The sequence below is a fragment of the Dendropsophus ebraccatus genome, chromosome 9 (genome assembly GCF_027789765.1).
Source record: "Dendropsophus ebraccatus isolate aDenEbr1 chromosome 9, aDenEbr1.pat, whole genome shotgun sequence".
NCBI lineage: Eukaryota > Metazoa > Chordata > Amphibia > Anura > Hylidae > Dendropsophus > Dendropsophus ebraccatus.
This window is the reverse complement of record NC_091462.1, coordinates 45,301,800-45,320,287: the sequence shown is the minus strand read 5'-3', so window position 1 is coordinate 45,320,287 and position 18,488 is coordinate 45,301,800. Positions and strand designations below refer to the sequence as shown.

General features: G+C 42.3%; 1 protein-coding gene across 1 annotated transcript in view; it reads left to right on the top strand.

The window, feature by feature from the left end:
- The window catches only part of LOC138800937 (putative methyltransferase DDB_G0268948), a 46,574-nt gene extending 28,525 nt beyond the window's left edge, over positions 1-18,049 (top strand). The window contains exon 5 of the mRNA XM_069983194.1: positions 17,940-18,049. Coding sequence (XP_069839295.1) covers positions 17,940-17,981 — 42 coding nt within the window. The 3' untranslated portion in view covers positions 17,982-18,049. The remainder of the gene's footprint in view (positions 1-17,939) is intronic.
- Positions 18,050-18,488: the final 439 nt, after the last annotated feature.

The window sequence follows — 18,488 nt, the reverse complement described above, 5'->3', positions numbered from 1 at the left end:
AGTGTGCGTGAAGAAGAAGAAGAAGAAGAAGAAGAAGTGTGCGCGAAGAAGAAGAAGAAGACACCTTTGGCATTCTAGCTATTAATTTGTTGAGGTAAGCTGGAGAAATTGCACCCCACGCTTCTAGAAGCAGCTCCCACAAGTTGGATTGGTTGGATGGGCACTTCTGGTGTACCATACGGTCGAGCGGCTCCCACAACAGCTCAATGGGGTTCAGATCTGGTGACCGCACTGGCCACTCCATTACCGATAGAATACCAGCTGCCTGCTTCTGCTGTAATTAGTTCTTGCACAATTTGGAGATGTGTTTAGGGTCATTGTCCTGTTGTAGGATGAAATTGGCTCCAATCAAGCGCTGGGTATGGCATGGCGTTGCAAAAATTGAGTGATAGCCTTCCTTATTCAGAATCCCTTTTACCCTGTACAAATCTCCCACCTTACCAGCACCAATTCAAGCCCAGACCATCACATTACCTCCACCATGCTTAACAGATGGCGTCAGGCATTCTTCCAGTATCTTTTTATTTGTTCTGCGTCTCACAAACGTTCTTCTTTGTGATCCAAACACCTCAAACTTGGATTCATCCGTCCACAACACTTTTTTCCAGTCTTCCTCTGTCCAATGTCTGTGTTCTTTTGCCCATCTTAATCTTTTTCTTTTATTGGCCAGTCTCAGATATGGCTTTTTCTTTGCCACTCTGCCCTGAAGGCCAAAATCCTCTTCACTTTAGATGTTGACACTGGTGTTTTGCGGGTACTATGTAATGAAGAGGCCAGTTGGGGACCTGTGAGGCGTCTGTTTCTTAAACTAGAGACTCTAATGTGCTTATCTTCTTGCTTAGTTGTGCAACGCGGCCTCCCACTTCTTTTTCTACTCTGGTTAGAGCCTGTTTGTGCTGTCCTCTGAAGGGAGTAGTACACACCGTTGTAGGAAATCTTCAATTTCTTAGCAATTTCTCGCATGGAATAGCCTTCATTTCTAAGAACAAGAATAGACTGTCGAGTTTCAGATGAAAGTTCTCTTTTTCTGGCCATTTTGAGCGTTTAATTGACCCCACAAATGTGATGCTGCAGAAACACAATCTGCTCAAAGGAAGGTCAGTTTTGTAGCTTCTGTAACGAGCTAGACTGTTTTCAGATGTGTAAACATGATTGCACAAGGGTTTTCTAATCATCAATTAGCCTTCTGAGCCAATGAGCAAACACATTGTACCATTAGAACACTGGAGTGATAGTTGCTGGAAATGGGCCTCTATACACCTATGTAGATATTGCACCAAAAACCAGACATTTGCAGCTAGAATAGTCATTTACCACATTAGCAATGTATAGAGTGTATTTGTTTAAAGTAAGGACTAGTTTAAAGTTATCTTCATTGAAAAGTACAGTGCTTTTCCCTAAAAAATAAGGACATTTCAATGTGACCCCAAACTTTTGAATGGTAGTGTAATATACTGTGCCCACACCACCCCCTATAAGAGATTACCTCCCTTGCACAATTACATACTCACATCTCCCGCTCCCACATTGTCTTCAGCAGGCGCTGCTCTGTCATCTCCTGGTAAGGTCTGCCACCTAATGTGAGATGGAGTTAGTTGGTAGTTATGTAGTTCCTTCAGTAGGCACATACTAAGTAGACAGGTAGGCCCCCACAGAGAATGTTTCTCCAAAGAAGGTAAGTGGAGCTTCTCTCAGTAGGTAGGTGGCATTCCCCAAGTACATAGGTGGTGAAAAAGGTAAGCATCCCCCCATAGGTACGTAGTTTACCCCAACATCATCAAAACCTGCATCACATCCTCATCTATGCACTTCATTACCCACACCTCTCTGGAGTCCAGGCAGCTCTCCCAACCTTTACCTCCCCAGAGGTTCTTTTCTTATCACACCAAACACTCCGGTGATTTGTCCCACATTTATTATGCAAGCTCAAAACCACCTTACCGGTCCTTGCCTCAATACCTCCACTCACCAGGCCCCAAAGCAATAGAGCCGGTCACACCCAACACAGGTTTAACGTTAGGTTTGTTTTCTTCTTCTTAATTAAAAACTACTTTATCAGTGTACTTTATCAGTGTACCCCCAACCTTATTTCTGTTAGACATACAAAACAAATCCTTGTTTACTATACCTTTCCACTATACACCTACCCCAAGGAGGGGAGACCTTTCCACCAATCCTACACCACTTATTATCCCCACTTCCTTACTACCTTATTTTAACTAAATACCCAGAGACTAGTGTGCCCCCCACCGTTACATTCTATAGCATTATTTTACAATCCAAAATTTTGATACAAGAAAATAAAATATGCAGCATAATATATTTACTGCCTTATGCCAATGCTACCTTCTTTTATTTCTTCCTTACCTAACCCTCATGCCCCCCGTCGCTGACAGGCTTAGAGAGAATCAAAGAAAAAAGGGAAAAAAAGCTTAGTTTACATATTTCTCAAACAAATTCACAACATTTTTTCCATTCCTGGAATATAGGTGGAATTGGTGACATCCACTTTTTTACAATTTGCAATCTTGCTATAAACAATCATGAGAGCAATTTTTTTTCTATTCTTAATCCCAACATATTGCAGATCTTCCCCCAACAAACACATTGAGGGAGAGAATGGACCTTTTATGCCTGTGCTTTCTTCTTATTTCCTTCAGTACACTCTCCCAATATCCCTGTAATTGCTAGCATGACCACATCAGATGCAATCATCCCGCTTGTTCCCTTCCACATCTAATACACTCCAACATGTCTTTGCTTTTTAATTTTAAATGGGAAATCTGGGGTATAATATGCTCTTCTAACTATGTTAAACTGTATCATATGATGGTTTATATTTGTTTACGCATTCTTTACATTTTCTAATATCCTGTTCCATTGACTCTCTTCTTTTTTTTTTTTTTTTTCGTTCTGCATTTTTTTTTTTATTATATAATCTCTTTATTTATTTTTCCCATAAAAAACATTTTAACATCTTAACAACATTTTTCATAAATACATACATATTACTGTACAATATACCCCCCAAAAAAACAAAAAACCCTTTTCCCGTATTCCCGCCCTCCCCCCCCCCCCCCTCGACCTGCCAGCGTCCCCCTTACAGCCCAACCAGCTACCCCCCTTCTCCTTCTGACTTCTCATAACACCTTTCCCATTTCATACAATTTGGTGCAACGGGAGCCATCCATTGTCTGATTATAATTAATCTAGCATAGAAAAACATTCTCTGAGCCAACTTTTTACTCTTTTTTCTTGCATTAACATTTGTAGTGTCACCAAGAACTGCCATAAGAGGGTCCAGCTCGAATTTCACCTTTAACCTTTCTTCAATTTTTTTGTGTACCTGATCCTAATATTCCTGTAGGGACGTACAGGCCCAAAGCATATGCACAAAATCTGCCTCGCTACTACCACATCTCGGACACTTACTATCCTTCCATTTCCCTATTCTATATAACAACCTTGGGGAATAATATAGTTGATGTATTATATTAAATTGGATGATTCTGTAATTACCCACCCCCGAGACTTCCTTAATACTTCTCAATACTTTTTCCCATCTATCTTCCTCTATCTCCCCAATTGCTAATTCCCATTTTTCCTTACTTTTAATCCCCCCCTGTTCTTCCATTGGAAGAAGCGAGTATATAATTTTGATTTCTTTCCTTCTAATCAAACCGCTCCTCAATTTTACAATTAATGAACTTGGGCTATATACTTTCAGCTTACTGTATTCTAAACTTGCTGCTAAAGCTCTCCTACATCTAACATAATAGAACCAATGTCTATCTTCTAACTTATATTCTACCTTTACAGTATCCCAACTCTTAATACTATTTCCCACCATCATATCTTTAACTGTTTTCAGCCCTGCTTCCTCCAAAACTCTTGCTACTCCCAATTTCTCCAATTCCCCTAACTCATTATTTAACCATAATGGGGCAAAATCCAATATTCCCTGATTATTTAAGACTCTTTTTACCCATTCCCAAGTTTTAACTAAGGTCTTAACCATTGCCATTTTACTCCATACTTTCTTCCCCAAGGCTCCTGTCTCCAAAATTTGAAAGATATCCCAATGTCCATCCCCAATCTTGTTACTCAGGTACACAAAAAAACTGTCCTGTTTCCACCTAGCCAACCAACATATTTGCGAGGCTAAATAGTACTTCTCCATATCTGGTACCCCCAACCCCCCTCTTGTCATCGGGCAACACAAGTTCTCCAATTTGATTCTCACTCTTTTCCTTCCCCATATTAATGCATTTAACAAGACCCTTATTCTTTTAAAATATTTGTTCTCCACCCAAGTAGGTGTGGCACCAAATACATACAAGAGCTTCGGTAACAAGATAGTCTTAATCAAAACTATTTTGTCTGCTTTGGAAATCATCAATCTCCCCCATACTCTCACCTTTTTCTCCATTATATCTATGGTGGCTCCTAGATTTTTTTTCATTAAACTGGCCCAGATTTCTCGATACCTGTATTCCCAGGTATCTAAAACTTGCCCCCTCTTCTACATTAGATAAAGCCGGAAAAGACACCTCCTGCTTGTTACTCAAAGGCATTAAGATAGACTTGGACCAGTTTATTAAAAGTCCTGAGAATTTCCCCATTTCCTCCACTAATTCTATAACTCTAGGGACCGCCACCAAAGGGTTTTTTAAGAAAAACAACAAATCATCTGCATACAGGGATATCCTGTCCCCTCCACCCCTCGCCCCAAATCCTTCTATCTGATGATCAGACCTGACCATAATTGCAAGTGGTTCTACTCCAAGGGCGAAGAGTAGAGGGGAGAGAGGACACCCCTGCCTAGTTCCCCTGCTAAGCCTAAACATATCCGAATGAATATCCCCCGTCATTACTGATGCCTTCGGGTTTTTATACAACAACTGCACCATCCCTATAAATTTCTCTCCGACCCCAAAACATCTTAACACTTCCCACAGGTACTCCCACTCCATCCTGTCAAATGCCTTTGTTGCATCCAAAGACAGGACGGAGTGGGGGCCCTCCCTCCCCGCCAACTGTATGTTTACGAATAAGCGCCTAATGCAGTGTTTCGCCATTCGCCCAGGAATGAACCCACATTGATCTTCGTGAATTATTCTACCTATAACTTTCCCTAATCTCAGTGCCAGCACCTTTGAAAAAAGTTTTGCATCACTATTTAATAGCGAAATTGGCCTATATGATTCAACCTCCAAATGATCTTTTCCAGGTTTAAGAAGCAAAATCATAGAAGCCTCTTCCATAGATGATGGTAGCACCTTCTCTTCCACTGCCTCTACTAATATCTTGTGAAGGCGGGGTAGCAACAGTTCTTTATGCACTCTATATAGCTCATAAGGTAGCCCATCCCTACCCGGTGCAGAATCCCCCACTATGGAAGCCAAAGCGACCTTCAACTTCTCCAGGGAAAGAAGGGCGTCTAATATATCTCTCTGCTGAGTATTAATCTTGGGAAACTCTATTCCTCTTAAAAAATCTACCAATTCTTGTTTGTTGTAGCTACTTTCCGATGTATAGAGTTTTTCATAATATTTTTTAAATTCACCATTCAACTCCACGGGGTCATTAATAATCCTCCCTGATCCAGTTCTTATAGCTTCTATGTTTTTCTTATCCTTCTGATTACTAACCAATGCCATTAGCCCTTTATTAGGTTTCCCTGACCCCACGAGGTATCTAGACCTCATGAACTCCACCTTATTTTTAGCCTTATCTCCCAGGTACTTTTCTAACTCTCCTTCCCTTTCCCTAAGCATATTCTCCAGCTGAAGTGATGGTGCAATTTTAATTTCTTCTTCTACTTTTTTAATTTTACCCACTAAATCTCTTTCTTTTTCTCTAAATTTCTTTTTTAACGTACAAATCACCCCATAATACTTCCCTCTCATTAAAGCTTTAATTGTGTCCCATACTACTCCCCCCTTAGCCGTATTATAATTTATATCCCATAATTCCCCAAACTCCCTTTCTAATTTTTTAATATCCTCTATTATATGTAACCAATGTGGATTAATTCTTATATTCCGTGAAATTTTTACTCTACTATTCTGTAAATTCTACTACTAACGGTGCATGATCCGAAATACATCTGTGCCAATATTCTATCTTCCTTACTTTCTGTGCCATAGTATCATTAACCAAACCCATATCTATTCTGGACATAGTCCGTGCCGTTTTATTCCAACAAGAAAAAGTGCTTAGTTCTGGGTTTCTTTCTCTCCATAAGTCCCTTAACCCTAACTCTTTCAAGATACAACCCAAAGGAGAGTTCCGAATGTCTCCCCTGAGACCAGCTAACCGTAACCTGTCTTTCTGTTCGTCCATTACTATATTCAGGTCCCCAACTACCAAAATGGGGCAGGGATCTTTATTCTTACTGTAATCAAATAACTCTTCCAACACCTTGGGCTTAAATGGGGGAGGAATATAAACAAAGGCTAAAATACAGATCATATTGTCTAGCTTACAATGCAAGAATACAAATCTTCCTTCGGAGTCATTCTTACAGTCAAATAATTTCCAATTTATACTTTTATACACTAAAACAGACACCCCTCTTGCGTAATTAGAAAAAACCGAATGATATTGGTTTGACCACCAGCTTTTACTAAGGACACTCATTGACTCTTTTACTAAATGGGTTTCAAGCAAACCTACAATACAGGGGAGAAAATTTTTTAGGACATTCATCACCGACAGTCTTTTGAGTCTGTCAGAAAGCCCCCTAATATTCCATACTAAAATTCTAACCATCTAAGGGGGGAAAGAAAAAAAAAAAAAAAGGAAAACCCTGGCAGGCCCCCTCCTCCCCCCCCCACTCTTCCCCTCCCTCTCCCAAGTCCCCCCTCCCCCCCCCCCCATTCCAACTCCAGACAGATTCCCTCCCTGGGTTTCTCAACTTGAGCACTCTTTTTCCGCTAAGTACCGGCTATTATCATTATTATCAAATCCATTACTCTTATAGACCCTTCCCGTCCATCCATTGTGCAGCCTCCTCAGGGGTATTGAAGAACATAACTTTCTCCTCGTGTATTACCCTAAGACGCGCGGGGAACATCAGGGCATACTTTATTTTTTTCCCCTGTAATCTCCTCTTTATCTCTTGGAAAGAGTACCTCTTTTTCTGCGTCTCTGCTGCATAATCAGGGAATAAGAAGATTTTTACATTGTTATACCTCAGTTCCCCTATTTCTCTTCCCCTCCTGAGGACTTTCTCCCTATCCCTGAAGCACAACAATTTTACTATTATGGATCTCGGTCTGCTCCCCGGGGGGTAGGGTTTAGCAGGTACCCTATGAGCCCTTTCCACACAAAAAACATTAGACAGATTCTCTTTCCCCAAGATTTCCAAGAACCATTTGTGTATGAAATCTACCATGTCCTTCCCCTCCACCCCCTCCGGCATCCCGACAATTCTCACATTGCATCTTCTGTCCCTGTCCTCCATTTCCACCATTTTGCTCCTCAAACTCTGGTTTTCTTTGAGCACAGTCTCTACTTGCTTCTTGACCACACTCATCTCATCCTCTAAAGTGCTCACTCTAGATTCCACCTCTGTAAACCTTTCCCTGATGTTCGACACGTCATTTCTCAGGATGGAAATCTCCGCGCTGATACCCCCTATCTGGGAGCCAAGATCTACAATGGAACCGTCACATTTTTTTATTGCATTGAGGATCTCTCCGAGCCAGCTAGGTTGCTCCTGTGGACTCTTCTCTCCCACCCCACCACTCTCTCTCCTATCCTGTCCCCCTCCAACCCCCCCCTTACCTCCTACTCGCCCTTTACCAGACATGTTGGGGGATCCAAAATAATTATCTATTCTAGAGTTCAATTTCGCTGGACTTTGCTTTTTTGCCTTGGGTCCCATCCACTATGTCTCCAGTCTCCACCACTCTACTCCTATTTTGCTATCTTGCTGTTTTAGGATGCTAGGGAAGAAAAAAAAACAAAAAAAAACAAACAAAAAAACCGCAGAATAATACCACCCCGACACCCCACAGCAAAATCAATGAACACTGCTCAGTTTGGTTTTCTTCCCTCTTAACACCTGGGAAGGACCCCTAATCAATAGAATGTTAAACAGTTAGTTCCTTATCCCATCTTCCATCCTCCATCCAAGTATTAGTCCAACCGTAAAAGTTCCTGTGGAGGTTATGAAGACACAGTTCTTACACAGTTCTTACTTTCACTCCCAGTTAGTACTCCCAGATATATGATATCAGTAAACACAGTTCAATTCATTTTTTCTTTCCCCTTAGCCCCTGGGAAAGACCCCTAGTCGTTAGAATGTTAAAAAGTTAGTTCCTTTTTTCAGACAGAATTAGCCATGCAATTATTAGTCCAACCGCAAAGGTTCCTGTGGAGGTTAGAAAGACACAACTCTCACTCTCGCTCACAGTTAGTAACTTTAAGATGCACAAAATCAGTTTGGAAAATTTCCCCGGGTTATTAGGATTACCAGCTTAAATCAACACTGTCACCAAATGTTGACTCCTTTTTTCCTGAGGGACTTGATATAAAGCTATCCCACGTAGCAATTGCCCGAGTCCTCCAGCCGTGTGTCCAGGAATATAATGGAGAGAGAGAAGAGAGTCCCTTGTCCTGGGGAAAATTATAAACCCCACACCGTCACGTCAACTTCTCCTTTTATATTTAACAGCCAGCAGATAAAAACCAGCTATGGCCGACTCTCTCCTACCTCTCCTAAAAGAACCCCTCTGCCCACACCTCCTGCATTACTCTCACCAATGCAGGCTAATGGGGCTCTCCTCAACCTGGGGGGGTTTTCTGGTACAAGCATCCAGCACCGCTCTCACCGGGCTGGAATTAGGCTCCAAGTCTCTGCCTTCCAATGGTGGCTCCGACCCTTGTGCACCAGACCCAGCTTACCAGGGCTCCGTAGAGTAAGCAGTTCCACATGTAGCTCACCCACCGCTCTCACCGGCGAGGTTCTCCAATGCGGTATCCACACTAACTCCTCGAGCTGTTCCACTCCCTCCGGAGCGCCGCTGTCTCCCGGCTACAAGGTCACGTGGTGCGCTTCCATACGGCAGCTGCCAAGGGTCACTCAGTCTGCGCAGATCCTGACGTCCGGACCGCCGTCTGCTCACGCTCTAGGCAGTCTCCTGCCCGTCTCCTCTCCACCTCCAGCCAGCGACCGAGAGCAGGCACCCGACCCGGTGTTTCCCCTTGCTCGCCGGGGCCACCTTCACTCGCTCACACCGGGGCTCCAATCCTCCTGCATCACTCTAGGCTGAACGGGTCCACGGATCACAGGTACGCCGATACCCAGCGGAAAGGGCGTGCCTTAGCACCGCCTCATGCTCCTTCCTCCCATTGACTCTCTTCTAAACCGCCTATTTTTGCTTCCCATTTTCCTTTTCCTCTATTCAAATCTTCTTTCTTCAATACTCATGCTCTCAACCTACTGTAAATTTTTGACAATCCCTTCTTTTGCCCTGTATTCTCCTTTATAATTTTTATATCTGGCACAGATGTAACTACATAAAACTTTTTATTTTCTGTACATTTTACTGCATGCTGTAAACTTATATACTCTAACTATGCCCTATCATCTAATCCAAACTCTCTTTTCAATTTATCCCATGCTTTCAATTGACCCATCTGAAACAAATCTTTTGCTTTATTTATTCCTGCTTTTAAACATTATTTTAACCTCTTAAATTTACATATTTCTACTAAGTTCTTATTATTCAACAGGGAAGAGAAGTCTAAGGACGTTTTAATTCCCACAATATCTTTAAGTTCTTTCTATGTATTAGTTAATACATATACTGAAGGAAATTCTACCCACCGCTCATCTTCCAAGAATCTAGATTCTATTATCTCTAACAAGTCTTCCTGCTGTCCTTCCACCTCTCCTATCAACCACTAAAGAAATTCATATTTCCCTCTACTCTTCAGTTAATTTAAGATGTTAAGAGATGTTAAGCAAAAATATTTGATAAGCGGAAAGGAAAACCCACCTTTATTAGAGGGGAAACAATTAAACTTAATTCTCACGCTCTTTCTCCCCCAAATCAAACGATTCATCATTACATCAATACTTTTCTCAATACATACTGGAGTTGCATCCAACAAATATAGAATTTTCGGAAATATCACTGTCTTAGCTAACATCATCCTATCCACCCTTGCTCTTTTCAGCTCTATCCATACCTGTTTTTAGTTTTAAATTGTTTAATAGTGGTTTAAGATTTTTTTTTCCTGGAAATCTTGGGCCTTATTCGTTATTTGTATGCGAAAATATTTAAAGCTCTCCCCTGTCCTTAAAATTTTCATTTGTAAATAGGTTGGTTCCGACCATAAAAGCAGAGGCCCAGACAAAGGCATTCATATTGATTTTCGCCAATTTATGGATAATGCCGAGAAGCAACCAAAACGTTCTATAGCCTCCATTACATATTCCAGTGATGTCTCAGGAGTTTCCAAAAACATTAACATATCATCAGCATACATATTTAATTTATCCTCATTTCCTCTTACTCCAAATCCTTTAATTGGTTTATCCTCCCTTATAAGGATCGCCAAAGGTTCTAGCACTAACGCAAGTAACATAGGTGACAGCGGACACCCTTGCCGGGTACCCCGTCCTAACCCTAATTTCTCAGTCCGTTGTCCATTCACTAAGACCCTCGCTGCTGGTTTACTGTAAAGTAATTCTACCATTTTTATATACTTTGTACCCATCCCATATCTCCTCAAAACCTCCCACAGGAACTTCCACTTCACCCTGTCAAACGCCTTAGCTGCGTCCAAAGACAGAGTGGAGTGGGAGCCCGCTGCCGACCCCTTCTGTATATTATAAAAAACCCTTAAGATATTTTGTGGACGTATTGTGCGTCCTGGCATGAAACCACATTGGTCAGAATTGATTCCGGTATTACTGCTTTTAACCTATTAGTCAGTACCCTGGCGTACAACTTTATATCTACGTTCAGAAATGAAATAGGCCTATATGCTTCTACGCTTTGGGGGGCCTTGTCTGGCTTTTTAATTAAAAGAATTTCAGCTTCCTTCATTGATTCCGGTAACTCCCCTACAGCTTTCTTCATCACCTTCCATAGTGCAGGGAGCATTTGATCCCTTCATTCGGCAACCCGTCTGGTCCTGGTGCTGTATTTTCCTTGACTTCCAGTAATGCCATCTGAAATTCCCCCAAGGTCAGCTCCCCTTCCAGCATATCTCTCTCTTCTGTGCTAATTGTTGGAAAACGTATCCCATTCAGGTATTTTTTTTATAAAACCCACTAAATACCTCCCTAATATGCTGTTGCAGGTTTACTTCTTCCCCATTCTCCTTTGTAACTACAGAAATATGATTAAGTTCTTTCTGATTTTTAAAGTGACTCTGTACCGACAATCTGACCCCCCCAAAACCACTTGTACCTTCGGATAGCTGCTTTTAATCCAAGATCTGTCCTGGGGTCCGTTCAGCAGGTGATGCATTTATTGTCCTAAAAACAACTTTTAAACTTGTAGCCCGTGCCAAATGGGAGTATGGCCTTAACTTTGCACCACTCTCTTCATCATTAGGAATGCCACTGGAACATTTTCTCCATGCTGAACATTTCATGTGCCAGGCTGATTCAGGTGGGGAATAGGAGGCAATCTGCCTGGAGCATTCCTAATTATGAAGAGGGTGGGGAGGAGGGACGGAGGGGTGGTGCAAAGTTAGGGCACAGATACCCCCATTTGGCACGGGCTGCAAGTTTAAAAGTTGTTTTTTAAAACAATCACCTGCCAAACAGACAGATCTTGGATTAAAAGCAGCTATCTGATGGTACAAGCGGTTTGGGAGGGACAGATTGTGGGTACAGAGTCGCTTTAATCAGTAACATTAGCTGTTTTCTTGCCTTACCTCCCCCTAAAAACTCTTCCTTACCCAAAAAGAAAATTTTATTCCTAGCTTTCTTATTTAACAACTCATTATATTCACTCTGGGCCACTACCCACTTTTCCTTATTTTACTCTGTAGAGCTAGTTGCATATGCTACCCCCATTTCTTTTTTTCTTCTTTCTTAAATTCTCTTTTTTTCTTACATATTTCTTTGTTTAATATCCCACGCAAGAAAGCCTTTAACCCCTTCCCCCAATATGACGTCCAGGGACGTCATGAAAAGCAGTGCCAGAACACATCATGACGTCCCTGGACGTCATGCTAATCCTGCCTCCCCCCACTGTCCCTGGCTGAGATCGGGTAGCAGGAGGAGGCTGTGTCACACAGCCTCCTCCAGCTGCCACTGCCCAGAGGGCAGCCGCGCTCCCCCCGGGCAGTTAACCCCATAGATGCCACGGTCGGTGTGACCGCACCGTCTATGGAGAGACCTGCTTCTTTTCGCCAATCGGGTGCTGGAAGGAGGCAGCTGCAAATGCTGTAACACTGCTGTGCTCCTCCCAGGCACCCGCTCCCTGCCGGAGCCAACCCCGCACCCCCTCCTCCCTGTGCTCCCCTTTCCCAGCCCGCTCTCGCTCTCTCCCTCTGCAGACACTCCCCCTCGCCATGCTCCCACTCCCTCTCCCTCTGCAGGCGCCCACCCCTCCCCGTGCTTCCTTTCATGGAGCCCCACCCTCCCCGTGCTTCCTTTACCGGCGCCCCCTCCCCGTGCTTCCTTTACCGCCCCCCCCCCCCCTTGCTGTTCTTCCTTTCCCGGTGCCACCCGTCTCCCTGTGCTTGCTTTCCAGGCGCCCTGCGCCACGCGGAATGGTGGCCATAGCAACCCAGACGCTTCCCAGTGCGTCTTGGGGGGGGGGGGCCCGGAAGAGGGAGAAGGAGGATTCTGGCTAACAGGGGAAATGAAAAATAGACCATTTTGCCCCTGTTAGCCAGAATCCTACTCCACACTAACGAGTGGCAACTACCCCGAAACGATCATCTGTGGATGGATGCCTGCCTTGGTAAACCCTTGTCATGTCGCAATACTCGCCACAGAGTTAGACTTTGATGTAAAAAGGGCCACCCTGGTATTTCCCTGTTTATGTCCCAATACTCGCAACCGAGTGGGACTTAAGTGGCTACGTATCAGGGTGGTTTGGTGATCTCCCCACTGGGAGGCACCCCCTTGGAAATAGGCTTCCCTCCCCTGGAGGAATATCTGGCTATTCCCGTGTTTTGAGACTCGTAACTGAGACTCCACAGACCCTTCTTTTGAAACACCTAAAGGGTTAATAAACTTATGAAATGTTACTTTGAATACGTTGAGGGGTGCAGCTTTTACAGTGGAGGGATTTATGGGGGTAACTAACATACAGGCCCCACAAATCCACTTCAGAACTGAACTGGTCCCTAAAAAAATCTGAATTTGAAATTTTCCTGAAAATTTGAAAAATTCCTGCAAGATTTCGTAGCCCTCTAACATCGGAAAAAGTAAAAGGACATTCACCAAATGATGTCACCATAAAGTAGACATGTAGATGTTGCAGTAATAATTAATTCATGTGGCACTACTATTTTTCACAGAATAAGAGAATTTTGAATATAAAGGATTGTAAATGTTTCTAAGTTTTGCGCAAATGTTGTGATTTTCACAAAAAACTGCTGAGTGTATCAACCAAAGTGTACCACAAACATAAAGAGGAATATGTCACGAAAAAATCTCAGAATAACCGCGATAGTTAAAAGCATCGCAGAGTTATCACTACATAAAGAGAGACAGGTCAGATTTGAAAAATAGGCCCTGGTCATTAAGGACAAAACAAAACAGGCTGTGGAGGCAAGGGGTTAATGTATCCCAAACTATTCCTTCTGTAGCGGTATGACAGTTTATTTCTAAAAACTCTTATCTGCTTCTGACCCATTTCTTCTATATTTATAATTTTAAACCAGTATGGATTGATCCGCTACCCCCACGTTACTTCTTACAGCTTTTGTATATAATTCTACACACAATGGAACATGGTCCGAGACTGACCTAGCCATATACTTTACACTCTTTATATACTTAAATATCTGCTTATTTCCCAATGCCAGATCTATCTGTGACATAGTACCACTTGTTTTATTAACACATGAAAAAAACTTCTTCTGGATACAGTCTCCTCCAGATGCCTTTTAACCTTTTCTCCCATTCCCCTTACATTCCACATCATCAGCCTTGTACTCATCCCTCGTCACTAAGCGCCCTACCTCTCACTCTAAGAGTGATACTTTAATAGCTAATAGCCATTCCTTTACCCTCAGGAGAAAGAGGATGAGAAAAAAAAAAAAAAAAAAAAAAAAAAAAAAAAGCATCCCTCCCTGCCTCCCCCTCCCCGGCCAGCAAGACCCTCCCTAGCCCCCCCCCACCACCACCACCACCCATTTGGCTCTACCTCCAACCCATCTACTACCATTCGAGCCCTCCACTTTAAGTTAACTCACTGACCACCCTCCATTTTGAAACATTTTCACTTCAGGCCCACTTTACAGTTTCTTCCGCTGAGTAGAAAAAAAACCACCTTTCCTTCCCATTCTACTCTCAATTTCACTGGGTACATTAACTCCTTCCCTCCGTAGGAGATGTACTGAGCCGGCCGGGGCCAATGTCGGAATGACGCTGATCCCGGCTCGGCAATTAATGTATGTGGTCTGCTGCAGATGGATCTGCTGCTGATGGATCGGTGCTCTATTATATACACAGCATTGATCTCAATGGGAGATTAGTGCTGTGTATATAGAAGTCCCCCAGGGGGTATCTAATTACTGTTGGTGGGGGGGGGGGTGTTTTTATTAATTAAAAAAAAAACCTCTCCTAATAAAAGTTTAAATCACCCCTCCTTTTTCCATTTTATAAATAAAAGTAAATAAATAAACATATTTGGTATCGCCGCATGCGTAATTGCCCAAAATATTAAATAATCTCATTCCTGACCTCGCACGGTAAACTGCATAAGCGCTAAAAAATCCCAAAGTGCAAAATTGTGCATTTTTGGTCTCATCAAATTCTGAAAAATTATAATAAAAAGCGATCAAAAAGTCGCATATGCGCAGTCAAGGTACCAATAGAAAGTACACATCATGGCGCAAAAAATAACAACTCACACAGCCCCATATACCTAAGAATAAAAGCGCTATAAGCCTGGGAATAGAGCGATTATAAGGAACATATATTTGTTAACAATGGTTTGAATTTTTTTTATAAGCCAACACATAATGTAAAAGTTATACAAGTTACATATCTGTCAGACTAACACAGACACAACCAGACAGTGGGCCCTATCTGAACCACCCACTGTCCCTGCCTAATTGCCTCAGCCGACCCTAGGCGGTCGCGGACAACCACGGAGACGTTCCCTGCGCTATATACGTGATACACAAAACAATACGGACAGACGAACACAATAAGGAATAGTAAACCAGGTTGGGTCAAACCACACGGGCAACGTAGTACAAAATCAGTAATCCAAAAGAGTAGTCACAAGTCAGGCAGGAGGTCAGAAAAACGAGTAGCAGTAGGAGGGATAGGACGGGGAGCGCAGGAATATACAAGGAAGAGCTGGGACCAGGAATACACCTAATTAGCCAGCGCTGGGACTCAGTCTGTGCTTAGCTTTTATGCTGACCAAGAGCCCGGTCTGGATCCTTATTGGACCGGCGCTCTGATCTTCCAGGTACAGACAGGCAGAGAAACCTCTGCCTGTCAACAGCAACAACACAGGTGTAAAATCAAGACCAGGAGCTTCTCAGCTTAACTCCTGCATAGCCAGAAGCTGAGAAGCAATCGGGTGTGGCACACAAAGGCAAAACACCAGGTCCAGTTCACACAGGCTACTGCAGATTCCTGACAATATCATTGTAATTGTATCGACTTGAGGAACATGTATAACAAGTCATTTTTACCATATGGTGCATGGCGTAAAAACAAAAACCCTCCAAATAAAAAATATTGTGTTTTTTTTTTTCAATTTCACTGTGCATATAATTTTTTTTTCTGATTTCGCAATATATTTAATGCAAAAATTAAGTCTGCCATTGTAAAGTACAATTAGTGGCACAAAAAATAAGGGCTCGTGTGGGTCTGTAGATGACAAAATGCAAGTGCTATGGCCTTTCAAACCCGAGGAGAAGAAAACAAAAACATAAAAATGAAAATATGCCCAGGAGGGAAGGGGTTAAAGAATATTTAATTCCATTACTTCTCAATCTTTTCTTCACCTCAATAAACTTTGTCCTTACCTTCTGGGTCTCTACTGCAAAGTCTGGATAGATAAATATCTTGACGCCATTATACAACATATCTCCACCATCTCTTGACCTTTTCAGAATTATATCTCTGTCCTTTGAAAGGAGTGTTTTTTCAATAATTGCTCTCGGACTGTTCCCTACCACCACATTCCCACCTGGGACCCTATGCGCTCTCTCTATTGCAAATTACTGATAACACGTTCAGAAATTGTTTCACTAGCCACTCCTGCACAAAACCTGTTGCATTTCCTTTCTCCTCTCCTTCTGGAAATCCAACAATTCTCAAATTATTCCTTCCATCTTCCTTTCCAGTGTAACTACCTCATCTTCCACATTACTCAGTCTTAATAGAGTTGTTTTTAACTATCATACTAGTTAACTATTATATATATATATATATATATATATATATATATATATATATAACTATAATAATATACAACCTGCGTTATCCAAGATCTATGCAGTTAATATGGAAATAAACTGCCTACATAAATTTTCAGTTATTACCTTGATTACTTTAAGTATATGAAAACAGAGTATTAAGCAAACCCCAAGGTCCTATAGACTACTATACTAGCAAACAATATTTAATAATACATTAGGATAAGAGAGATATCCATTCCAGGCAAAGAAATATGATCCTCAATACTTTATACTGTACACCCAGTCCAGAGAGTGCAGTATCTTTCAAGTCATTTCCACTCCAGTTCTATATACACATGAGGAATTATCATACTTAGAATCCTTCACAGCCCTACATGAAAAAGGAAAACAATTTCCTGCTAATAATCACCAGTCCATTGCAGAGTCTTCTCCAGAGAGGGAACTCTCTTCCAAGTCCTTTCCACACAGGTCCTGTGTACCCAAAAAGAGTTAAACTCCTTAACCTTTTCCACAGTCTTTTCTTGAAAAGAAAAACATTTCTCTGCTACAGTTCCTGTTAAGGGGAGAGAGAGGGAGAAAAAGAAGTTGACACCTATTAACCCTTCAGGGGCACAAACTGTCCTTTCTCAACTGCAGGTAGGACTCCCTGAGACTCTTACTCCTTTACTGATGGCGCTCTCACCGCCGACACCACACTGCTTCTGATTAACCTGGCGCTCTTACCGCCACTTGCTTCCTTCTACTATGGCGCTCTCACCACCAACTACATTCACCAAGCATGGTGCTCTCGCCGCCCCTGCGTCCTCCAGGTGTGAGTCTTCCTCTGTAAACGCGTCCCCACTCCACTGGCTATTCGCCTTCGTCCTCCTCCCTGCCGCATGTCAAATGGGCTTCTGATGGTCCCCCCCGGCCCTCTCACAGCCGTGCAGACACCAGCCGCCTCACTCCACAACGCGCCGACTCCCCAGGCTGCCTCAACACTTCCTCTCTTTTCACAGCTGCCCCAAGTCTCGCATTAGAGTCGCCGGCTAGTCTAAGCAGAATCGGCGGGACTCTCCTCCTCAGGCACTCATCTCCGCAGTGTGGTCAGTGAGCAGAGGAACACGAGTTAGCTCTTCCTCTTCCTCCCTTACCAAGAGCCTGATACTTGCAGGGCATTTTTTTCTAGTGACCAATTTTGAAACACTAGGAGGCCTAATAATACAGACTTTTTTCACTGATATATTGTTTTGGAATTGTTAGTACACTAAAGCATTATTGCCCATCACTGTCCATAATGATCAAAATATCCCTATATCCATTTTGCCAGGTGAACTTTATCATAAGCGCATATGCTTCTATTACAGGTTTCCAGATATAAAGGTGAAAATACAGATGTCCATTCCTGAACTTCTTGGGTTTTTTCAGTTACTTTGTATGTTTCAAGCATTAATGGAGAAGAAGGAGGAAAAAGGAAATCAATATTTTCTACATATTGAAAAAAGGTGCACTATAAATATCTGCTTTTCATGATAACCTGTTTGCTTATTATGGGACATTGCATAGATATAAGATCAATTTGCCAGTCTACAAGTTTAGTGGTTACGTATTTACTTAGTTATGTTGTATATTTTTTAGCTTGCAACATAAGCATCAGCATTGAGACGTTGTAGATAAATTAAAGGGGTTGTCCAGTGAAGATCTTTTTCCTTCAAATCAACTGGTGTCAGAAAGTTTATATAGATTTGTAATTTTCTTCTATTAAAAAATATCATCTTCCCATACTTATTGGCTACTATATGTCATACAAGTAATGTTGTTTTATTTTCCGTCTGACTCAGTGCTCTCTGCTGTCATCTCTGTCCGAGACAGGAAATATCCAGAGCAGAAGAGGTTTTCTATGAGGATTCATAGAA